Genomic DNA, 26586 nt, shown 5'->3' with positions numbered 1-26586 from the left:
CTTTTATGTCTCAAATGCAGGGAGCAATCTGAAGCTGGGAAGGTGTAAGTACTGATGAATATAAATTAATAATGATGAGAGGCAGAAAAGCTGAAAAGCACGAGCTACGGAGCACCTGAATATACTTGTGAATTAGATGAGCAGGAAACAAAATTCATAACAGAAAAATGAGTATTTACATGTGGACAAAAAGACAAGTCAAGAGCTAATTTTTAAATGTTCATGAGAAATGAAACATGCATAGGATCCAAATTAACAATAAATTAACATTTTAGCAACACTATGTCAATAACTGAATAAATCAGACATTGGAGATACAAGAGACTGAAAATGCATGAATCTGAAGCAACAAACAATCTGCTGGAGGAACTCAGTGGGTTGAGCAGCATCTGTGGGGGTAAAGGAATTATTGACTTTATGGGCTGAGACCCTGCATCAGGACTCAACCTGAAATGTTGACAATTCCTTTCTCCCTCAGAGATGACCCGCTGAGTTCCTCCAGCAGGTAGCGTGTTGTATAATCAGACACCAAATTACGGTAAAATGTCAACACAGAACTAAAAGTGTGAAGTAATCCTGCCATTTTATAAATCTTTACTGTGCCTACAGAAAGAACATTGTGTCTAGTTCTGGCCAATGCAGTACACAAAAGAAAACATTTCAGCAGTTGAAAGGATATGGAAAAAGGTAACCAGAATGATTGAAGGGATGGAGGAATTGAGTTATGAAACAGCATTATATAAACTGAGCAGGTTTTCTCTGGAAAAAGATTGTGACATGAACTGATTTTAGGATTCCAAAGAGACTAGATATTGCAGATAATTAAGATGTTTCACTTAATATTACAACACCCAATAAACATTAAAACTAATCCATGAAACATTTCTGTGAGTGAATGGTAACTCCATGGAACAGGCTCCCTCAGGAAGCAAATAATTTTAGTTATTTCAAATGCAAATACTTAATTCATTAATGAAATAATAATCTTGAATACTTGGTATGAGTAAACTGAGACATGGCAGATAAATGTGACCTACATGTGAAGAAATGATGTCTTTGGACTTCAATTTCTAAAGCTGTCCTCCACTGGGATTTTTTCTTGCCTGATGTCCGATGTCTGGCTTTGGTGTAGACTAACTGATAGAGATTGATTTCTATGATCACTCAACATTCAAATGTCATGTGAATATTAAGAGAGCAAGAGACAGTTCAAATGAACATGTCTCTTTGAGGTATAGCATTTCATTAACCTTCAAATATACATTTTGCTGATCACTACCTGGATTTGATTATTGCTTTGTATATTCAATTGCTGGTATGTATTAATCCTCATGCTCACTAAATGTTTAATCAAAAAGTTTCAACAAATGTATGTGCAATTTTGATACACATCACTGATCTCATCTTCACCAATCTATCTGTTGCAACATTGCTAGGAATATCCATTATGTTGTCTTTTTGGCAACAAAATTCATATTGTAGGTGCTGGGAATCTAAAATAAAAGCAGTAAATGCTGGAAACACTCAGCGGGTCAGGCAGTGTCTTTGGAAAGAGAAGTCTTTTACTTGAAATGCTAACTGTGTTTCTCTTCTCACAGATGGTGCCTGACTTGCTGATTACATCCAGCATTTTCTGTTTGCATTTACGAAGCAGACAAAGCTAAGCCATCCCACAATGAAAAAATCTGTTTGAAGCTCTGCAGTCCTGCCCCGTACAGTCAAGTGTGGTAGTGGACAATTACACAGCTAACGGAAGGCTGAAGGAATGTTTGCATCTTAACAATGCTGTGGCCTAGAATGTGAGTGGTAAAGATATGGCTGAAGTATTTGGAACCACATTCAAATGGAGTTACTGAGTGGATGATCCATCTCAGCTTCCTCCTGAAATCTTCACAATCTCAGAAACCAATCTCCAGTAAATTCAATTCACTCCACATAATATCAGACAATGGTTGAGGGCATTGGAAATAGCAAAACCTGTAGGAGCAGATAACATCTTGTCTGCGGCATGAAGATTTACAGTTTGGAATTAGCTTCACATCTACCATGTACAGTACAGTTACAGCATGATCTGACAATGTGGAATATTGTCCAGATATGTCATGTCCGCATAAGCCATGAGAAGTCTATTGTCCAATCAGTCTGCTCTTAATCATTAGCAAAGTGATGGAAGATGTCATAGACAGTGCTTTCAAAGGACACTTACTTACTAATAACTTGCTTGGATGGATTTCACCAAACCCTCTCTGGCCTCATTACCTTTGGTCCAAACATGGACCAAAGAACTCAATGTTAGAAATGAGGTGAGGCTGACTGCTCCTGATGCAAAGAAGACTGGCATTGAGGAGCTCTGGTCAATGGGCATCAAGGGTTAACACTCCAATGGCTGGAGTCATACTTCACACAAAAGAAGACAATTGGAGGTCAATCATCCCAGCCTTGGGACATCAGTGCAGAAGTTTCTTAAGGGATCACCTGAAGCCTAACCATCTTTTGCTGTTTCATCAATGACCTTCTTTCCATCATAGGCCAGAAGATGGGATGTTTGCTGATAATTGCTCAATGTTGAATTCCATTTACAGCTCCTCAGAAAAGGAGGCAGTCCCTGCCAAGACATTGACAGCAGTCAGGCATGGGTTGGTAAGTAACAAACAATCTGCTGGAGGAACTCAATGGGTTGAGCAGCATCTGTGGGAGGAAAAGAACTGTCAACATTTAGAGTTGAAATCCTGAGAGTGGAGAGGGGAGGTGGTCTGTATAAAGAATAGAAGGGGAGTGGTGAGACAAGAGTCTGAGGTGTTTGGTGGACTGAAGAGGGGTGAAAGAAGATAAGCAGGCATCATCTGCCTGTCATCTTTCACTCCTCCTCAGTCCACCAACCTCCTCGGACTACTTCTCACCACTCCCTCAAGTACTTTCCCCTCTCCACTCTCAGTCTTGATGCAGGGTTTTGACCCAAAACATGGACAATTCCTTTCCTCCCACAGATGCTGCTTGACCCACTGAGTTTCTCCAGCAGATTGTTTGTTGCTCCAGGTTCCAGCATCTGTAGTCTTCTGTGTCTCCAGGGGTTGGTATGTGTCAATTAACATTAATAACATGCCAGAAAATTACCATCTCTAACAAGAGGAAATCTAACCAATTAACCACATTCAATGGCATGACAATCTCTGAGTATCCCATCATCGGCATTCTAGTGGTCACAAATACTGTGGCTGTAACAGCAGCTCCGAGGCTGATGTATCCTTTGGAGAGTGATCCACTTTTTGATACTCCAAAGCCTTTCTACCCTCCACAAGTACAGGTCAGGTGTGACAGAATACACTTTGTTTGCCTGGATAGGTGGTCCTCTAACTAGGCTCAAGAAGTTGGACAACATCCAAAACAAAGCAGTCTGTTTGACTAGCATGTCCTTTGAAGATCCACCACCCTAAATATTCTTCCCTTTACCACCTTCACACCATGTACAAAATGTACTGCATTTATTTGCACAGACTCCTCCAACAGCCCCTCTCAAACCAATCACTTGTCCTGGTCTAGCCACATAGATGCTGTGGCCAAGAAAGCACATGAGCACCTCTACTTCCTCAGAAGACTCAGGAAATTCAGCATGTCCCCAATGACCCTCACTAATTTTTACAGATACACCATAGAAAGCATCCTCTCCGAATGCATCACAGCCTAGTATGGCAACTGCTCTGCCCAAGACCACAAGAAAATGCAGAGAGTTGTGAATACAGGCCAGTCTATCATGAAAACCAGCCTCCTCTCCATTGACTCTGTCTATACCTCCCACTGCTTCAGGAAAGCAGCCAACATAATCAAAGACCCCTCTCACTCCAGTCATTCTCTCTTCTCCAGCTTTCCATCGGGCAGAAGATACAAAAGCTTGAGAACACATAGCACCAGGCTCAAGGACGGCTTCTATCCCATTGTTTTTAAGACTCTTGAATGGACTTCTTATATGATAAAGATGAACTTTTGATCTCTTAATCTACCTCGTCATGGCCTTTGCACTTTATTTGTCTACCTGCGCTGCACTTTCTCTGTAACTATATATATAAAACACTATTTCCTGCATTCTGTTATGTTTTTTTTCTTTTGATGTACTTACGTATGGAATGATCTGTCTGGATGACATGCAAACAAAGCTTTTCACTGTATCTCGGCACATCTGACAATTATAAATCAATTACCAGTTGCTAAACCCATGACCTTTACTACTAGGAAGGTTAAAGACACAGGAGTTTGGAAACACTACCATCTCCATTTCCTTCTAAGTCACATGTGATCTTGACAAGGAAATACATCAGCATTCTTTCATTGCCACAGAATCTAAATACTGCAACTCCCTACCCAGCAATATTGTGGGTCTATCTTTATCAGAAGGACTGCAGTAGCTCAAGAAGGTAGTTCACCACCTCCAACTCAAGGGTAATTGAGGACGTGCAAAAAACGTTGCCATCAATATTGAGAGTTGTATGAAAATGAATAAAAAGAAGGCTTTATGCTGTTTTACGAGTACATTCTGGGCAGTGGGAGTCAACACATGGAGAATGCTGGATGTAACTATTGCTAATAAATCATAAAAGCTATCTATGATTGAACTGAATTTGCAATATCATGAATAAAATATTGACTGTTATCGGGTAAAATGAGCAACAGTGAAGCAGTTGCCTGGTTTACCATTTCCCTCAACTCTTATTTCTACTGTCGCCAAATATTTGTAATGTGTTGAGTTATCATGACTTTATTTTGTTACTCTTATGTTTATGAACGTTAACGTGTCTTATCTACATGCATTTTCCATCCTGGTACACCCTTCAGCATAATTCCGTGTTTTCCTTCATCCCATTTTTCAAGTCAAACTGTATTATCTTCTTTTCAGATTAAATTGCATCTGGTACATGTTTGCATTGGATATGAAAAACTGTCGACATCATTCAGAAATCACTCGTAGTTATACACATAATTAAACACATCACACTGTCTGAGTTTGTTGGAAGGTATTTGGCTGCTTTCTTGAGCTCTGCAGATAACCAACAGCATTTGCAACATTTTTATAGGGACAACATTCAGTGGTATAAAATTAATTATATAAATTCTTTAATAACTTAGTTAAAGAATTACTTCAATGAAGTTAAAGCCAACAGCATTTTTTCTGGCAACTTGCATGTCAGCAAAATGGAAATCTCTCCCTACCTCAACAAATTATCTCACTTCCATTTAACATTTTCCTTCAGAGAGTTTGCCAATCATAAATTGAGATTTTCAGATCAAGGGGAAAGACTTTTGCACAGAAATTCACCTCTGGCTACTGTATAATGACTCCACTTACCTTGTTTCACTGGAACTCAAATTTGTAAATGGAACAAAACATGCAATTGCTCAAAGAGAGGCTGGTTAGTGCATTGATGAGTTTTTAGGCATCTTAGTACACCTTTTCATACTTCTAACATCTAAAGCAAACAAAAAACCTCTTTGAAAAAGTAAAGAAATTCAAATCATAAGGTTAACGTCTCTGAAAAAATCTGGCTAGCGTAAAAGGGAGCTATGCTGTTATGGGCCTCTCCATAACATTAGGATAATAGCTGTTCATCTGAACCTACATTGAAGAAAATTGGAGCCATAACCATAAAATGGGAATCATGTACTGTATATCTTTCAGTTTCTGCAGAATAGTTCCATTTTGTTTATTCAGATTAGGATGATACGAATTACGATTAGGATTAACAATGTAGGATATTGAAATTTTGAACCAGTGATTGTTTCTTTGAGATAATGTTGCGAAAAAGATGGCTGAAATGCTCATGTCAAAATGATGGTGGTAAGAAAGGCATTTAGTGCTACTTACACACAAATAACGCAGCAATTTCAGGTGAAAGGCAGACTTGTTAAAGTGGAATATTAAGTAGCTGGTGTCTGAGTTGTACTGCCTTACAATCAGTTTTCTGGAATCATCTTCTCATCATCTACCTCACTTACCAATGAAATGCATGAATGGTGCAACCAAGCAGTATTTAGACAGTGGATACAAATTAAACATCACAGAAAGTTAAGTTTTGTCCACCATGTCTAAATGCCTTTTAATTAATCTATACTTATTCAGTACTGTCAAACAATTTCTCTACCACTGAATATTAATGATTACAATGATGGAGCCATATTTTATTGTAATTTTTATCAACATAAGATGTAAGGTTTGGCATTTAATATTCTTAGTTTTTTTTCATTCCCTTTCAATCCAGTCTTTCTGCTCTTCTCTTTGATTCTGCATTTGATTTGATTCTCCCCATACTATGTGATTATTTCTTTCTCCACTCTTAGGGTGTTAATTTCATGATCCTTCAATCCGAGTAATAAAGGAGAGACACAGTTACTTATCTCAGTCTCGGATAGCATGTTTCCTTCATAGTAATACCATCAACTCACATTTTCAGCAAATGCCATACTTAATATTAAGAAACTTAAACATGTACAACCAGATTAGACAAGCAATATACATCATTAGATGTCCTACTTGCTGCAAATCAGATTCATTATTTTGAATAATGTGTACCTGGTCTCCAATGGTATGTTGCTGTTAAGCACCCAGCTATTATGGAGTTGTGCTGAATCTTGCTGGGCATTGGCAGGAGTCTCTGTGGAAACTGGGCTGGGCTGGCTTTGCACAGTCATTGTATTTCTCTGCAGAGAGTCCAAGGATTGAGTTTGTTGGCTTCTACAAGTGCAGCCGTGTGGAGGCGGCGGCGGTGGTGGTAGGGGTCTGAATGTGAATTTGCTGTGAGAACCAGCAGGCAGTTCTGGAAAAAAGAAGAGGTAAAGTAGTTGTCAGACTTCATGTTTCAGTGCAACTCTACACATTTTATTCTAAACATCAAGAGTGCATGAAACTCTGACTTAAGAATTCTAACTTGATTCTGGTCTCCAACTGTGAAAATGCACCATTTGGTTTTCCATACAGAACAGGTCAGTTTTACATTTGTGCTGGGACAGACAAGTTCAATCATGTAATCTGTGGAGGAAATAGAATATGCTGCTGGCACTTTTTGTTTGCAAGAGGAAAAGAAATAGCAAAAAGGCTCAGCTTGTGAGTGGTATCCAGCAAGTCTGTCTGAAAACCTGATGTAGAAATTCAGCTTACATTGAAACAAGCCTGTGGATATGGAGTGATTTTTCCAGACCATTCTGGAACATTTAAACATCAGTTGAAATGTGTGATTATTAAGGGGGTAAATCAGGATCAGGAAATGCTTCTGTATCCATCTTCCCTTTCAAAAAAAAGTAATCTAAAAAGAAGTTTCTCGGCCTTGTTTGTTGGCCACCTGCTGTTCACCTCATACATCAAATGTACAGAGTCTCCCTCTCATTGTATGAAGCTTTCAACAACTCAGTCAGCAAGTAGCCACTCTAATCGGTGTAGGACATAAACTTACACATTAATTTGCCTTTCTCTTATTTCAAGTGGGCATGAATTCACAAATCATTTGCAAAATTTGAGATATGGAACAAAATTCGCTCTCATGAAATTTATGTGAGAAAATAAAATCAACACAAATTTATTTTTTTTAACTTGCATTTCTTACACATGCGCAGATGACACGGCTTCATGTTACAGAAAATCACGATAAGGTCCGTTTTCTTGGAAAGCAATTCTGCCTGGTACATTTTTAAATATACCACAACAGGAAATCTGAAAGCTCGAGAGTGATGTTAGGCCAGGATCTGGCCATGAGTGAAGTGTATTTCACTCATGGTGGTGTGAACATTAAATAGGATCAGATATAGTTCTGATGCTATTTTCACCTGGGTAAATAATCTGCTGCCACTCACCATCTCAACTCACTCTTGAATGGTAGCCACAATAGCATTTTGCTTATAGAAGCAGAGGCAATTTGCATTTTTATCACCAAGTGAAGACAATGTTAGAGAAAATTGGACAAGGTGTAAAACAAATCAAGATCTATCGCATATTTGGTGATAAAAATGCAAATTACATGGTGATTAAAATAACCCTTCTCAAGATGAATTGGTTCCAATTTCATAATGGACTGGGATTAATTCTGTAAAAGTTATTGATTTTACAGCAAAAGTATGGTGGCAGGACAAAGAGGGATGTAACAATTTGGCACAATATCTTAAAATCACTGTTGCAGGAGCAGATCAAAAGCTGGGTATCTTACAGTCACAGAGTTATGCAGCACAGAAACATGCCCTTTGGCCCACCATCAATTCCCGCTTACACTAATCCCCTTTACCAATGTTTAATCCATAGTCTTCTATGCACTGGCTATACAAGTGCTTATCTAGATAACTCCTAAATATTGTGAGAATACCTGCTTCCACCACCCACTCAAAGTGCATTCCAGATTCCAAACACCTCGGTGAAAAAGAAGGTCCTTAAACCCCTCTAAACTTCTTCCTCCTTCTCCTAAACTGATGTCCTCTCGTTTATTTTATACCTTGGTTATGGGTAAAAGTTTCCTACCATCTTCCCTGTTTATTTCCCTCATAATTTTGGATACCTCAGTCTGGTCCCCTGTCAGATTCCTCCACTCCAAGGAAAACAAACCTAGCCTCTCCAGGCTCTCCTTGTAATCGAAACACTCCATCTCAGGCAACATCCTGGTGACTCTCCTCTGTACACGACCAGACGATCATGTCCTCCATGAAGTGTGGTGTCCAGACCTGCACACAGTGCTCCAGTCATGGTCTAACCAATGTTTTACAAAGCTGTACCACAACTTCACTGCTCTTGTATTTTATGCCCTAGTTAGAGAAGGCTAGTTCCCATATGCCCTCTTCACTGCCATATCAACTATGCTATCACCTTCAGAGATCCTTGGACTCACCATTTATTGTGTATGTCCTATTCTTATTAGTCTTCTCAAAGTACATTACCTTGCACTTACCAAGATTAAATTTCATTTGTTATTGCTCTGCCCATTTTACCTCTGATCAATATCTTCCTGTAACCTAAGACTATCCTCACTATCAACGACATCACCAATTTTTGTGTCATCTGTACACTTATGGATCATACCTCCTCCATTCATATCCAATTATTAATGTGTATAACAAACAGTAAGGGTCCCAGCACCAAACTCTATAATACACTTGTGGTCACAGGCTTCCAATCATAAAAACAACTCTCCACTATCAATCTCTGTTGTGATGAGTGACTCACCTCCTGACATCCCAAAGCCTTTCCATCATTTATAAGGCACGAATCAGGAGTCTGAGGGAACACTCTCCACTTGCTTAGATGAGTACAGATTCAATGATATCCAAGAAGCTGAACAATATCCAGGACAAAGCAGCCTACATAATTGGCATCAGAAACCACCTAAATATTCATTTTCTTTACCACCAGCACACAGCAACTGTGGTGTATACCATCTGCAAAATGCATTGGAACTACTTCTTTGGGCTATTCCAACAGCACCTCCCAAATCCTTGATCTCTGTTGCCAAGATAGATAAGGACAGAAGGTGCAAAAGGGAACAACACAGTCTGCATGTTCCCCTCCAAGTTACACACCGTTCTTGGGGCTCCCTCTCCAACAGCATTGTTGAAGTTTCAGAAGGACTGCAGCGATTCAAGAAGTTGCCCTACCACTATCTTCTCAAGGGCAATATCCTTTGAGAAATTCGTGGTAGGGCAATTTCCACTATCTTATCAAATTTAAAAAAAAGTCTGTCCATATAACAAAAAAAAATCTCCCTGGAACCATTCTCAAAAATCTGCACCCTCTCTAAAATCTTCTGATCTTTTCTGAAGTGTGGCACAGGAGCAGGCACAATACTCCAGTTGTAACCAAACCAGTGGGTGTTTTATGAAAGTTCATCATGACTTCCTTGCAGTGGTACTCCATGACTCTGTAATTAAAAGCCAAAATCCCCAGAAGCTTTCATCAGGATTTCTGCCACAAGCAAAAGCTTATACACATGTACCCTGAGATCTCTCTGTTCCTGAACTCTGTTTAAAATTGTGCCCTCCGGTTTATATTGTCTTTTTCTTTTTCTTCCCATTGAAATGTACCATCCAGCAATTTTCTGCATTGAAATTCATGAGCTAACCATTCAACAGACTATCTATATCCTCTTGAAGTCTATGACTACCCACTACATTTAATATGCTTCCAAGTTTTGTGCCACCTGTAAATTTGGAAATTATACCTTGTACAACCAAGTCCATTAAGATATATGACAGGAAACAGTGGTCTTAGTACCATCTCCTGGGGAGAATATCATACCTTCCTTCTCATATGAAAAATAATCATTCACTACTATAAGTCACTTACAACTGTTTCACTCAACCAATTTTTTAACTATGGAACTATTGCCTCTTTGATTCTATGAGTGGCAAACTTGATGACCAACCAACCATACACACTTTATCAAACACCTTTTAATACCTAAATAAAAGCAGAAAGTACTGGAAATACGCAGCAGGTTAGGTCTACATAAGGAAACACAGAATGAATATTTCAGGACAATGACCTTTATTTCTCTCTCCACAGATGCTACCTGACCTGCTGAGTGTTTCCAATAACTTCTGTTTTCATATATCACACAAGAGAGTTTACCTACCGGGAGCCTTTGAATTCAATCTTTGAGAACAAGAGATTTTACTCTATCTGAAAATGTTGTAAGTGACTTATAAACAAATTTGATGCTGGCACTTTGTTCTATGTCTTTTAACTTAATTGGCACAAATTTCAATAAGAACAATAAAAATAAGTCAGATTAATGGGAAGATGCCCTTATTTGGCAAACAAGGATACTTGAGGTGAATTGAACATGCAAAGACAATTTCACGTCGGCAGAAATTACCACAGACAATGCCGCTAGGGGCTTCATTAACGGTAGCATAATTGGTAAAAAAAAGAGGATTCTTTAAGAGGGATTAAGCTGTGTTAAATTAATTGAATTATTTAGCTAAACATGATAAACTGCAGCAAAAACACCTTCTGAATTTAGAAAGAACATATTTTTTCCTCCAAACATAAATATCATCAATTTGAGAATTTTGTGAATGTGATGGATTTCATACTCTATGCATCATATGAGAATTCCAATATCAACATAATCCAAGACCCCAGGCTTTTCGCAATGAATATAATATTAAAATATATTTCTGTAATAGAACACATTAGATTTCTGAGAACTGTTCTTTAAGAAGAAAAAGATTTGTAATTTGGCAATTAATCTACAAGGTTACTTATTAGTGGAGAGTCTGCATTAATTATTTAGAAGACAGCAAGGAAAGCAAACTTACCCAGCCACACGTACATAACCAAGTGCAAAATTTAATGTGTTAGATTTCCCAGTCAATACTCCAAAGAGTCTCTATGTACAATTGGAAACTGCAAGATCTTAAGAATAACAAAAGGTCCTTCAAGATATAATTTAAATCAATTATGGCTAGACACATGGATAATTAAAACAATAAGTAAATGATTGCAGCAGTTTATGCAGCGTGAACATATCCTGGAGTAATAAGGACTGAAGCTTTCTGTAAACTGCAATTTAACAAGGTGCTGGAGAAGATTCAGAGATTAACTACAATGAAAACACAGATAAGAGACTTGAGCTATGTGAAGTGACTAGAGAGGTTGAGAATGGTCTCTTCAAACAGAGAATGGCGAAGATTTAATAGATGTTTAAAATTGTAAAGGAGAAACTATTTTCATTGGTGGGTATGTCAACACCAACAAGACACGGATTTAAGATAATTGGCCAAAAAACCAGAAGGAACCACTGGCACAACCCTAATCACCAGAGTTTAGCAACATTATGATGACTTTGATCACTTTGCACTAAAATGGACTTTGTTTTTCTTTTGTTCTAAAAGTGTTCCTTCTTGTAAAAATTGTGTCTAATTTATGTTTTTCTTGTGAATGCTGCTTATACAATGTTATATGTCTGTGATGTTGCTGCAAGTAAGTTTCTCATTGCATCTGTGCATACATGTACTTGTGCAAATGGCAATAAACTCGACTTTGACTTTGGAAGATGAGAGGTTTTTTTCCATAGCAAGTTGTTCAGATCTGGAATGTGCTGCCTAAAAGGGAATTGAAACATATGTGAAAGGGAAAATTTTACAAGGTGATTTGAAATAACGAGGATGAAAAATGGACTGAATAGTTCTTTCAGAAAGGTGGCAACACACAACAGCCAGAATAACCTTTGTGCTTTGATAATTCTATGACAACTTTTTCCTATTATCAGCTTTTCTACACATCAAGCGTAAGGGCTTGTCATTGGAAACTGGATGGAAAACCACTTTTTCACCCAAAGTCTTTGAAACCTCTATGTATTTTTTGTAGTTGTAATCTTTGTACAGCAAGTTCCAATTTCAATCAGACATTATCAGCAGCACAAGCAATTCACAGCAGCATGAGAAAATACATGGGCATCGATTTTTAGATATTAATTAGCCAGAATATACTGATTTTTAGCCCGTGGTTCAATAGAGAACTGCTGGCTAATTGTAGTGAGTGGGGTCAGCTTGCTTCTGATTTCTCAACCTGCACATTGGAAAGCAGAAAACAGGAACAAACTGGAGGTCAGATCTTGATGCATCTGATCTCCCTCTTTGCTGCTGGACGCAGCAATGAATGCAGTGGCAGATGACAAATGTCCCAAGCTGATGGGCCAGATATACTTCACAACAGCCCCTCAGTTTCACACTAGGAATCCCAGCACATGTAGCATTGACTCATTTATCTGATAACATTACAAAACAAATGGCTGTTTCTCATTAATTTTATTGGTCCTAAGTGGCAAATCAAACTAACCTCTGTTTGCGAAAGCAGTAACCCATATCAAACAATGGGCCATATTATCACATCCTGTCCTTTATAGAAATCTGATGGCGATACCTTTGTGATAAAGTCCCTCTCCAAAAAGGCCACACTGTGGCTTACAAACCTCAAACTCAGTTTATAAATGTCATTCCAGCCACATTCAAGAACCTCAGTTTCCATCTCCACAGTTACGGCCTGGTATCCAGAGTATATCGAGCATTTTCTGTCATCATTTCAGGTTACTATAATCTATAATATTTTGTTTTTGCCCCATGGTAATTCATTGCCCAAAATTAAATACAGACCAATTCGATCTCAAGTCTCAAGTTGTAGCATACAGATATTCCCTTACACCTTTTCAATAATGCATAGGTCTCATTTTCTGAAATGAGGACACAAAAAGATAACAGAAAAAAGATAGCTTTAATTTGTACATCATATAACTACTAATCACAATATGATTAGACACTGGTAATTTCAATGCATTAATTTTTCTCAGACCATTCCTTAATCGGAGTTTTTCATCATGTGGCACAATAGTATCAAAGCCAATTCACAAACAGAAAAGGCAATTTGCAGGACAATATCAGTATATCTCCAGGTGACTTGCAAGTTTGAAGCTTGAAAATTTACAGGAAAGAAGGAACAATTTCAAATGAATAGCTGACAGCAAATTTCAAGCAATATAATATGCTATTCTGTACTCAATACCTCCTGATCTCTTTATCTGTCAAATATTTACCCTACTGCCACTCAAACTGTAAATATATTTCTACCCCTCAACTTTCATGTTTTGTACAAAAAGGTTAAATCTAGACTACGTACCTTACCTTAAACACTACTCTCTTACTTTTGATCATCAAGGTGCTTGACAGTTATTTAAATAAACTACACTACTGCACAATCATTCTGTCCATTTCATTTGTTTTATGTAAAAAAGGAATGAAAAAGGAGGGATTGAGTTATGATCTCATGTCTCAATAAATTGGTGGAGCAAATCAGTGCAATGAAACTCAAAGTCTTCATAAATAATTACAATCCAAGAGGACATTTTCCCAGGGTTGAAATGTCTAATACCAGAGGGCATGCATTTAAGGTGAGAAGGGAAAAGTTCAAAGGAGATGTGCGGGGCAAGGTTTTTTACACAGAGAGTGGTGGGTGCCTGGAATGCGCTACTTGAGGTGGAGGTGGAGGCAAATACGATAGGGGCGTTCAAGAAGCTCTTAGATAGGCACATGAATGTGAGGGAAATGGTAGGATACAGACACTGTGTAGGCAGAAGGGATTAGTTTAGTTGGGCATTTTATTACTAATGTAATTGGTTCGGCACAACATTGTGGGCCGAAGGCCCTGTTCCTGTGCTGTACTGCTCTATGTTCTATGTATTCAACCCATCATGTCCATGCCAGCTGAAAAAAACAGGCCATTTATATTTATCTCACTTCCTAGCTCTTGTAACCTTGTATGTTGTAGCACATCAAATGCACATCCAGATACTCCTTTAAATAAGATATAAGACGTGGGGATGTGTTTCCACCATAACTTTGCAAAGTGAGCTCCAAACCCACAATATTCTTTGGGTGAAAAGGTTTACTTCGCTCTCTTTGAATTCTCGTATTAGCTTAAGTCTACATCCTGGTTATTAATAAAGATACAGGTTCTCCCCTTTCTATATCTTTCAGAATATATCCATTTCAATTAAATATGCCTTCTACCTTCTCTATTCTAAAGTAAATCCCTAACTCACTCAATCCTATCACATAATTAAAATTCTCAAGCTCTGAAAAACTCCCCTGTACCTCTCCAGTGCTACATAACAAAGTACGAAATCGAAATGAGTGCAATGCTCCAACTGCAGGGAATACAATTAATTGCAATATTCCAACTGTGGTGAACAGAATTGACTGAAGTACTCCAGATGTAGAGATTAGAATTGAATGCAGTACTCTAGCTGTGGAGAATAGAATTGATTGCAGTACTCCAGTTGTGAATAGAATTGATTGCAGTACTCCAGATGTGAACAGAATTGATTGCAGTACTCCAGCAGTGAATAGAATTGATTGCAGTACTCCAGATGTAGGGAATGGAATTAATTGTACTCCAGCTGTAGGGACTAGAACTGAATGCAGTACCCCAGCTGTGGAGAATAAAACTGAATGCAGTGCTCCACCTGTGGAGAATAAAACTGAATGCAGTGCTCCAGCTGTGGGGAATAAAACTGAATGCAGTGCTCCAGCTGTGGGGAATAAAACTGAATGCAGTGCTCCACCTGTGGAGAATAAAACTGAATGCAGTGCTCCAGCTGTGGGGAATAAAACTGAATGCAGTACTCCAGCTGTGGGGAATAAAACTGAATGCAGTACTCCAGCTGTGGGGAATAAAACTGAATGCAGTGCTCCAGCTGTGGGGAATAAAACTGAATGCAGTACTCCAGCTGTGGAGAATAAAACTGAATGCAGTGCTCCAGCTGTGGGGAATAAAACCAAATGCAATATAGCTGTGGTCTTACGTTTGTTCAATGGTACACTGGCATGATTTCTCTGCTCTTGTCTTTCATGGCTTCGCAACACAGTGTGTGTGTACAACATAAAGCTTTATTTTTTTCTTGCTTTTTTTGTTCCTTTAGTACAAACTGGTGAAACCTTAGAATCAATGTAAACAAGTTTAAATTACAGATTCAATGAAAATGTTGGAAATCTGAATCAAAAGCAGAAAATTTTGGAAATATTCAGCAGGACAGGAAGCATCTATGGAGAGAGGACTGGAGATAACATTTCAGATTGATGACTTTTCATCACAATCCGATCGGTTGGTTGATTCCCCCAGTGGAACATGTTAAACTATCAATTCTCATTCAGATGCAATGTTCAACCAAAGGTTCATCAGTGTCTCGGATAGATGTGATTAAAAAAAAACATCGTAATGGAACTTTGCAGAAGAGCAGGCGAATCCTTTTGGTGTCCTGGACAATGTTTATCTAAAACCAATTCCGAAAATCATGTTGTCTGGTCATCAGTGTTACGTAACAGCAACAGAAACACAATGAGCCACGTTTAAATGTTAGAATCTATTTATTAATGACTACTTGTAATAATAAGAAAAATAAAAACATTAGATATCAGACATTGATCAAAATAAACCAAAGCGTGTGTGTGGCTAACTCCCAAACCCCAAGTCTAGGAACAGTTCTCAAAGTTCAGTTCCGTCAGTCATGAAGCAAGATGATGAGCAAAAGCTTCTGAAACCGACGTTAGAATGTAGGGGAGAATGTAGAGACAATGTGTTTACGAATTCCACAAGTTCCACGATGGAACCGATACAATACCCCAATCACCGAAGGTCTCCGTTACTTTGTTCCGAAGTATCTGCCACACCGAGGGCACTCGATACGTGGCCATCCACAGATATACCTGATTCCTGGTATAGGTTAATGACAAAGTGGACTCCACAGATTGCTCCAAAAACCCATGGATGGATTGTAAAGTGACAGTCACAACGATTGTGCTTCACTCGTAAATACAGAGGCTGGCAGTCAGTGCTACCGACTCTCACGTCTCTCTCTCTCTCTCTCTCTCTCTCTCTCTCCTGTCCATGTCTGCAGTTACCAGTACTTCAGTGAATCTGCTTTCAGACCCTTGTATCAGTCCAGTTATAGAAGCCTTTCGCTCCCACTCCCAGCAATCAGACAAAACCACACACACTACTGTTCAGGTGCCTTAAAGGGACACTCACCAAGTAGTAACCTGGCTCGTAACATCATTATATCTAGGAGTTTGCTGTGTGATCTTTGGCTGCCAAATTTCCTACATTGTGACAGTGACCATATGCCAAAAGCATTTGTTCGGAGCAAATCCATGGAACATGGGGCAAGCATGGTAGTGTAGAGGTTAGCGTAATGCTATTAACAGTGCCAGAGACCCAGGTTCAATTCCGGCCACTGTCTGTAAGGAGTTTGTATGTTCTCCTCGTGTCTGCGTGGGTTTCCTCCAGGTGCTCCAGTTTCCTCCCACATTCCAAAGACGTATGGGTTAGGAAGTTGTGGGCATTCAATGTTGGTGCCGGAAAAGTGGCAACACTTGCGGGCTGCCCCCAGAACACTCAACGTAAAAAAAAGATACATTTCACTGTGTGTTTCAATGTACATGTGACTAATAAAGAAATCTTAGCCTCAAGTTGTGAAAAGCACAATCCTTTTTTTTAACATTCTATGGTCTTTCTCACTGGATGGATTTGAGTTTTCTCCATCACCAATATTTAATACATTAAGAAGGTGGAGAAAACTCAAATCCATCCAGTGAGAAGGACCATAGAATGTTAAAAAAAAGATTGTGCTTTTAACAACTTGAGGTTGTTCCATGGATTTACCATTATGAATGTACAGCAAACTGGGTACTTTTATGAGACTTTATTAAAAATCTTTATTAAGAAAAATGATGGAATTTAACATTTACATTCAGCAAGTGCTTCCCCAATCTGAAAGTATATATTGACTGTTAGAGATACCGAATCCTTCCAGAAAGTGTAGTAAAACATCTTTTGTGTTTGGTGCTTCGCAATTCAATTCAAAGTATGACTGGAATCGGTGTCAAAACTCACACATACCTTTCCGGACAGTCAGAGAACATGCAACAGAATGAATAGCTGCAAAACTGAATCACACTGTTTCATGAACCTTTCTACCCTGCCTGCACTGAACAGAATCATCAGTATGTGTTGATAACCAATTCATAATAGATGTCCTGATGCAGGGGTCTCAACTCAGAATGTCGACTATCCCTCTGTCTCCACAGTTGCTGCTTGACCCACTGAGCTACTCCAGCAGTTTGTTTTTTGCTCCAGATTCCAGCATCTGCAGTCTCTTGTGTCATCATAACAGATGTGATTGACTACTATGTCTTGCCTCTTCGATAGCACATATGGCCATGAGTCATGCTCTGAGGGTTGTGAATCAAATTTTCAGACTTGTGAGTCTAGAAATTTCTGTTTGCATTGAGTACATAACATATGTGCAAGCCATTTCCCTGCCTACTTTTGTGGAAGAGGAAAAAAAGTCCCGATTGGAATTCTACATGGCCTTAGTTTTTGCTAGCTTGTTCTTTAACACCTATAAGTACCGTAAAATAGCATTATTCACACAATTTTTATTTAACATTTTGTATAATATTTGCAAATCACAGGATGCTGCAGTTCCCTTGTATCTCAAGAAGGTTAATGTTATGAACTTTCTTGCGAGATACTTGTAAAAGCATTCCAGATGTGTGGAATGGGTATCCTGATCAATTTCTTGAGAACAGAAAGAAAATAGAACATAACTAAAGATGAATTTACTTTTTTTTGAACTGGTATTTGATTTTTAAATGAAATATCAAATCTATAGTGGTAGCTTTGTTTTTGTTTGGCTATCCCCCATGCAATTGAATTATATAGTCTCCTTCAATGTAATTCACATGACTCCAGAGCAATTTATCATAATGTACTATGGTTTCGATGTATTAACAACAGTGGGAGAGTAAATTCATTCGAATCAATTTCTGCTGGGATCTTTATTGTGTTGGAAAAGACAATATGATGATAAGTGAAAGCTATTATAATTAAAGTATGGTAAATGTATAAACAGCATTCAATGTTAAGTTTAAATTGGGGGAAAGTTTTGTCAGTCTGCTGGATAGTTTCATTGTAAAGGCCATATATTTTATGCCACACAGGAATTCTTTGCACACAAGAAGTCTTTACTGTGGTATTGAGAATGTGTCACATTGACAGATGTGCATTCTTTCAAGTGAGATGTTAAATCAAGGCCATGCCTGCATAATCAGGTAAAATATGCCTCTACTTGAAGAAAATCAAAAACTGAAAACATTCATTCCTCAATCCACAAACCAAAGGGCAGAGTAACTGTCCTTTATAACTGTATATCGATCTTCAAAAGTAAAATCAGCCATCATATTTACCTATATCATGACAGTTATTCTCCTTCAGGTGTGACTTATTGCCTGTGAAATGTGTCATAATGTCCAGCGAACAACGTTTAAGAGATGGAAGTTCTCTCCTTCCTGCTAGGATATTGATTTTCTTGATATGTTAAAAATCACCAATAAAAGTAATCAACTTTCATATCGCAACAACTCAATGCAACTAAAAAAAGGAGAAATACACAACAAAATAAATATTTTTTTGAACTCATGCTGTTATCATTGCATCAAGTATCAGTGGCTCTTCCATCTGCCATTCTCTAGGCAGATGCCAAATAACGCTTCTGTCACTCAAGCTCGGCAATAAACTACAGCTGAATTTTCTCCGGCTGCTGTGACAGAAATGAGACATTTTCATTTCCATTGACAGTGATCCTATGGTACCAATTCTACTTCATCACAGAATGAACACTTGTGACAAATGTTAATTCCTTTCAAAATATATGGGTTACTTTTCGAGTATAGATTATGATTTACCGCTTCAGCCAAACAGTCCTTTGAAAAGAGATTGACCTACTGGGCTAATGCTCTATAGAATTCAGAATAATGGGAGAGGATCTCATTGAAACATGCAAGAGTTCTTATGGGGTTTGACAAAGTGGAAGCAATGACTATATGTCCCCTGCCCGAAATATCTGGAACTAAGGATCAATCTCAAAATAAGAGGTGTGCCACTTGGAATTGAAGCAAGAAGAAATTTCTTCCCCCAGAACTGAGTAAATCTTTGGAATCCTCTCCCCAAGAAGATTGTGGGGTTTCACTCACTGGGGGTATCCAAAACATTTTGGGATGTCAAGGAAATCAAGAGGTATAGGGTTAGTACATAAAAGTGGCACTGAGGTAAAAGACTAGCCATGATCCATTGCACGGTGGTGAAGGCACGGGAGGTTAAATAAGTTATGCCTGCTTCAATTTCTTTGTTATGTGTTAAGCTCTATTTTGAACACAAATTTGAAGGGTTAATTGTACCAAAGGTGGAATAATTATGTGCAGGTAATCTCTATGGGGCAGATGACATATACACTGGGTTTAGTTTTTAAATCCTGCCCAGACTGGAAGAAACCTATGTCCAAAATGAGTGTAGAATGTAATGGAAGACAATTTGGTGGCAAAGCTCAGGTGTATGTCATTTAAGTTATCACAGAGCGGTCCGGTATTAACTGTGGGATAGAAAAGAATGGTCTGATAAAATAGTCATTGCAGTATCAGCAAACTAGGAAAGAACACAAGAAGACCAGAAGCTAGCCACAAAGGTAAGTACTGAATATTAATATGACTGACATAAATATACCATATTAAGAGCTTAAACAATCCAGCAGATGAGCAACAGATTTGCTTGTTCAGCTTTTTAATGGAAGTATTTATGCACAAGGGAATACATAAATTGTTCCTGTGAGAACAGAATAGAATTTAACAATTTCGATTAAGCTATACTGAGATGACATTGTACATAAAGAATGCTCAGAAGCAAACAGGTGATCAAGGGAATGTGCCAGCTCAGCTTTTCAATGGCCAATCCTATGCATGAGGAATAAGCTGAAAGTTCCTATGAGAATACATAGGAATTCAGCAGTACAGACAGAAATGATGTGGGGCTGTATTCTATAAAAGGAGAGCTGAGAAACAGGCAGCTGACCACAGAGATATGACTGTAATTTTCAGTGCTTCAATAGCTTGGAAGTGGAACTGGCATGTACCGTCACAGTGTAAGGTATCAGAAGAACTTTGCAGCACCCATAGATAGTATAGGTATGTCCTATTTTCAGAATACATGCTGTTTCTACCTTTTCAGGTAAAGACGATTCCAATTGCACATCCCCTATTAATATAGCCAAGGGATGGTCTTGCAAATGGAATGAGCTTGGATGGGGCATCTTGCTTGGTATGGACCAGTTGGGATGAAGGGCCTCTTTCCATGCTTTATAACTCTATGAATAAAACTATGAAAGTTTGCAAAACAGATATAGGTGGAGGATATATCTCTGCTAAAAGATCTAACAGCAGCAAAGACACAATGGTTACAACATGCTGTAATTTCAATGACTCCCAAGAAACTAATCAGCTCTCCTATTTTTCCCAAGGTGAGTGGTTTCAAGAGAATTTGTTCACATCATAAAACTTACTGCAATACATTGGGACTGCACCATCTGTATTATATAAACATTATGTAAAAATATTGGACTCTCAAGAAAATTCTGTCTCTTCCTTTCAACAAGGCATCCATACTATGGAGCCTTAACACTATGAGATAAAGGAGCAAGCAGTTTTGTCAGAAAATGCAGAGATACTGCTGATATGGTGACATTTGAATTATTATAGGGCCTCTGTTGTGGGGAGTGTGTCTTACAGAGAATCTTGATGTGGTGAGCACAATTTGTGGGGAATGCTGACTTGCTTGGCTGTGGAATGAGGAATGCTAATTAATACCCAACGCTGCAATCTCCGCTTCTACCCTGTCTGTTGGTGACTACAGTGCATCATTGCTCTGTTGCCTTTTCAATCTGGCAGAATTGCTTGGAACACAGAACATTATTGTAATTTGGGATCTCCTGGCAAAAACATATTGTAAAGAGACTTCCGAGCAATCTTCATGCCTAAAACAAAACTAAAAGACGCTGGAAATAATCAACAGCATAAACAAAATATGGTGAAGGAAACTAAAGAAAATATTTCTGGTAGATGCCACTTCAGTACAAAAGGAAGAAGTCAGAGATGTAAAAGTTCATAACTAAGTACAGAGGCGAGGAGTGAGGAGGTAGTGTGGGAAGCTGGTGGGAGATGGGAATGGTGCAGGCAAGAATAGAAAGTCCTTGGCTGGTAGAAGGCCAAAGCTTTATCATTGAAAGGTGCTGAACAAATACTACAGCAATAACTTGTATTTAGAGACCAACTTTACCGTAGTTGATACTGAAACATACAAGGTGATATTAGGACAGATGACTTGGTCATCAAGGTTGATTTTCAGAATTCCCTTGAAGGAGGAGAGAATTAGAAAGTTTTAGGGAAGAAATTTCAGATTTTGGCAGCTGAAAGCGCAGTGACTGGTGGCTGGTGTAGCGGCCTGGACCTGCAAGACTCGAACCGCCATCAGCGGCCGCGGGCGCATGCGCGGGAGCTCGACGTGGACTAACCGCGACGCGGACTAACTGCGGGGCGGGCCTTCCGGCGGGGACCACACATCACATCTGCCAGAGAGGGTCTTGGTTACTTTAGCCAGCGTGCGTGCTTTGTTTGAGTTAGTAAAGTGTGCTCCAGTCCAGCCTCCGTGTTTCTGCGTTTTCTTTCCTGTCACGTGCTGCGTTCGGCTACATTTGGTGACCCCGACGCTCCCAGACGGCATCTGGAACCCGTGACATGAATCCCAACGACTCGCACAACGCAGCCTCGCTCAAGCTCCCGACTTTCTGGGCTGCTCAGCCCCATGTTTGGTTCGAGCAGGCTGAGGCCCAGTTCAGCATCAGAGGCATTACAGCTGACACCATGTGGTACTACTACGTGGTCAGCGTGTTCGACCAGGACATGGCAGCGCGGATCATCGACTTCCTGCACCATCCACCTACGGAGGACAGGTACATTAAAATCAAGGCACTCCTCCTCCGCACTTTCGGACTCTCCCGCCGCGAACGAGCCGCGCGGCTCCTGCGCATGGATGGCCTGGGCGACCGCAAGCCATTCGAGCTGATGGACAACATTCTGGCACTCATGGATCGCCATAAACCCTGCCTCCTTTCCGAGCAGCTGTTCCTCGAGCAACTGCCAGAAGACATTCGCCTCCTCCTCGTGGGTGAAGATTTCAGCGACCTGCTCAGCCTTGCAGCCAGGGCAGTCATTTTGTGGCAGAGTAAGCAGCGGGGAGCAGCTTCCATCTGCCTAACCACGACCACGTAGCCTTAGGCCAAGAGACCACAACCGAAACCGCTGAGACCCACGGGGGACAAAGACGAGGGTTCGGACCAATGGTATTTTTACCATCAGAGGTGGGGGTCAAATGCGCACCACTGCCGTCCGTCGCTAGTGGCTTCGACGGCTGGCCATCACGACAGCCTCCTGTTCCTCTGGGACCGACACTCCGGGCGACGTTTCCTGGTGGACACCAGGTCCGAGATCAGCGTCCTTCCCCCCTCAAACATGGACACCCATACCGCGGCCCCAGGCCCTGACTTCACCGCCGTGAACGGCACCACCATCCGGACGTACGGCTCGTGTACCATCCTGCTGCGTTTCAGCCCCAGCTGTCTTACCTGGATCTTCACGGTAGCAGCGGTGTTGCGGCCATTACTAGGGGCGGATTTCCTATGGGCCAACCACCTTCTGGTCGACCTGAAAGGCCGGCATTTGGTCCACGCCGAGACTTTCCAAACCTTCCAGCTTGAGGAAGCCCAGTTCCCAGCCCTTCACCTGGACTCCGTCACGCTCTCGGGTGACGAGTTCGCCAGGGTGCTGGCGGATTTCCCCATCATCATCACCCCACAGTTCTCCACCACCGGCCCCAAGCACGGCGTACAGCATCACATTCCCACACAAGGACCACCGCTGCACGCCTGGGCCTGTAGGCTGCCACCCGACAAGCTTCGCCTCGCCAAGGAGGAGTTCCGGAAAATTGAGGAGATGGGCATCATCTGCCGCTCGGACAGTCCTTGGGCATCACCGCTGCACGTGGTGCCCAAGTCCGCAGGAGGTTGGAGGCCCTGTGGGGACTACAGGAGACTTAACGACGCCACAACCGCCAACAGATATCCCATGCCCCACATCCAGGACTTCGCGGCCAACCTCCACAGGGCGACCATCTTTTCAAAAATCGACCTGGTCCGAGGTTATCATCAGATCCCCGTGCACCCCGACGATGTGCCCAAGACAGCCCTCATCACCCCTATTGGGCTGTTTGAATTCCTAAGGATGCCTTTCGGCCTCAAGAACGCTGCTCAGACTTTCCAGAGGCTAATGGACTTGGTTGGGCGAGGACTGGATTTCGTTTTCATCTACCTGGACGACATCCTGGTGGCCAGCAAGTCACGCAAGGAGCACGTGGCACATTTGCACCAGCTCTGCCAGCGCCTGAGCGACCACAGACTGGTAATCAACCCAGTGAAGTGCCAGTTCGGGCTGTCGGAAATCGACTTCTTGGGCCACTGGGTCAACCAGCATGGAGCTGCCCCTCTGCCGGACAAAGTTCAGGCCATCCACCAGTTTCCCAAACCCAGCACGGTCAAGGGCCTGCAAGAGTTCGGGGGGATGGTGAATTTCAACCACCAGTTCGTGCCGGCGGCGGTGCGCATCATGAAACCCCTGTTCGGTCGGATGGCTGGCAAGGACAAGGAGGTAGAATGGGATGCGGAGTCCACAGAAGTCTTCGAGCAGACCAAAGGGGCGTTGGCGAAGGCGGCCCTATTAGTACACCCGAGAGTCAATGTACCCATGGCGCTCACAGTCGACGCTTCCGACACGGCAGTCGGCGGAGTCCTGGAGCAGCTCGTCGAGGGCCAGTGGCAACCGCTCGCCTTTTTCAGCCGACACCTGCAACCGCCGGAGGTGAAGTACAGCGCTTTCGACAGGGAGTTGCTAGCGCTCTACCTAGCCATCCGGCACTTCCAGTATTTCCTCGAAGGACGGGATTTCACTGCGTATACGGACCACAAGCCCCTCACCTTCACCCTCGCAAAGGTATCAGACCCATGGTCGGCTCGGCAGCAGAGGCACCTCTCGTTTATCTCGGAGTTTACCACCAACATCCGCCACATCGCGGGGAAGAACAACGTGGTTGCCGACACGCTGTCTCATCCCCACATCCACTCAGTGACTACCTCAGCCCCAGGGGTCGACTACGCGGCGCTGGCGCAGGCACAACAAGCGGACACCAAGATCCCGGCCTATCGCCCTGCCGTTTCGGCTCCTGTGCGACACATCGACTGGCAGACCTCGGCCCATGGTACCAACAGCATGGAGGCGGCGGGTATTCGACACGCTACACAGCCTGGCCCACTCATCCATCTGGGTGTCCATCAAATTGGTCTCAGACAAATTTGTCTGGCACGGTCTACACAAGCAGGTTGGACACTGGGCCAGGACCTGCGTACACTGCCAGACCGCCAAAGTCCAGCGGCACGTGAAGGCTCCCCTCCAACAGTTCCATCCGATGCTAGGCAGGTTTCAGCACATCCACGTGGACATTGTTGGCCCCCTGCCCATCTCCCAGGGCGCCAGGTATATCTTCACCATGGTCGACAGGTTCACCAGATGGCCGGAGGCCATGCCGCTAGCGGACACATCCACGGAGTCCTGCGCCAGGATGCTCATCGCGAACTGGATCGCCAGGTTCGGACTTCCAGTGGACATCACCTCCGACAGAGGGGCACAGTTCACGTCAGGGTTGTGGACAGCACTGGCACAGCTCCTGGGCACTCGTTTACACCACACCACGGCGTACCACCCACAGGCCAACGGTTTGGTTGAGCATTTCCACAGGCACCTCAAGTCAGCCCTGATGGCGCGCCTCAGAGGGCCCAACTGGGCAGATGAACTTCCCGGGGTTCTACTGGGCATCTGCACAGCCCCCAAGGAGGACCTGAGCACCTCCTCGGTGGAGTTGGTTTACGGTACCCCACTGACGGTCCCGGGCGAGTTCGTGCTGGAGGCCCAAGGTCCAGCAGGGATGCCGGCGGAAGTGCTGACGAAGCTGCTGGACAAGGTGGGGAGCCTGGCACCGTTCCAACCTCCAGACATGGCACTACACTGACTTTTGTTCCTAGGGATCTCAGGGTCTGTGAGTACGTTTTCATTCGCAGGGGCATGCACAAGTCCCTCTGCAGAGGCCGTACGAAGGACCCTTCAAGGTGATCCGGCACAACAGATCTATGTGTGTCGTGGAGGTGGGGGGCCACCAAGAGACCTTCACAGTGGACCGCCTCAAACCGGTGCATTTGGACATCGGACAGCCTGTGAAGGTGTGCTCACTGCGCCGGCGGGGCAGGCCACCCAAGGTGGACACACAGACTGGGGATCCCACGTCCCTGACGGGCGATTCTGGGGGGGGGGGGGGGGGGGGGGGGGGTGGTGTAGCGGCCCGGACCCGCAAGACTTGAATCGCCATCGGCGGCCGAGGGTGCATGCGTGGGAGCGCGACGCGGACTAACCATGATGCGGACTAACCGCGGGGCGGGCCTGCTGGCGGGGACCGCACGTCACGTCCGCCAGAGAGGCTCTCGGTTACTTTAGTGAGCATGTGCGCTTTGTTTGAGTTAGTAAAGTGTGCTCCAGTCCAGCCTCCGTGTTTCTGCGTTTTCTTTCCTGCCACGCGCTGCGTTCGGCTACACTGAGCGATTAAAGTTGCTTTCCTCAAGAGGTCAGAAACTGAGGAGGGCAGATATTTTGGAGGGTTGTGGGGTCTGAGGAAATTACAGCATTGGTGTGGTTTGAAAGCAAGGATGAGAGTTTTAAAATCTAGGCATTGCTTAAATAGGAGCCATTGTAGGTCAACAAACACGGAAATGATGAGTGAACAGAAACTGGTGCAAGGTAGAACATAATCAACAGAGTTCTGGATGACTTGAACAGTACAGAGAGTAGAAGAAAGGTGTCCACTCAGTTATGTATTGGGATAGTCAATCTTAGAGATAAACAAGGCATGAATTAAGGTTTCAGCAAAAGAAAATGGTCTGAGGAAGAGCATTGCAAAGAGCAAAATAAGCATTCTTAACAATGGCATGGTATCTTTTCTGAAACTCTTCAATTGTGTTACCAGTGTTTGAGAATATTCTGGTTTTGTCTGAGACAGTTGCCAAAGAAAAGGATGCAATCAGGTGTACT

At 42.0% G+C, this 26586-nt stretch overlaps 1 protein-coding gene across 9 annotated transcripts in view; it reads right to left on the bottom strand.

Annotated features, from left to right (window-relative positions):
- The window catches only part of tenm1 (teneurin transmembrane protein 1), a 1611625-nt gene that overhangs the window by 252094 nt on the left and 1332945 nt on the right, over positions 1-26586 (bottom strand). For all 9 annotated transcript variants that reach the window (XM_052021038.1, XM_052021037.1, XM_052021042.1 and 6 more), the window contains one exon: positions 6560-6803. In XM_052021038.1, coding sequence (XP_051876998.1) covers positions 6560-6803 — 244 coding nt within the window. The remainder of the gene's footprint in view (positions 1-6559; positions 6804-26586) is intronic.

Source organism: Pristis pectinata, chromosome 8, assembly GCF_009764475.1.
Source record: "Pristis pectinata isolate sPriPec2 chromosome 8, sPriPec2.1.pri, whole genome shotgun sequence".
In the NCBI taxonomy this organism is placed as follows: Eukaryota; Metazoa; Chordata; class Chondrichthyes; order Rhinopristiformes; family Pristidae; genus Pristis; species Pristis pectinata.
The sequence above is the reverse complement of the archived record's forward strand: the minus strand, read 5'-3'. Positions and strand labels throughout refer to the sequence as shown.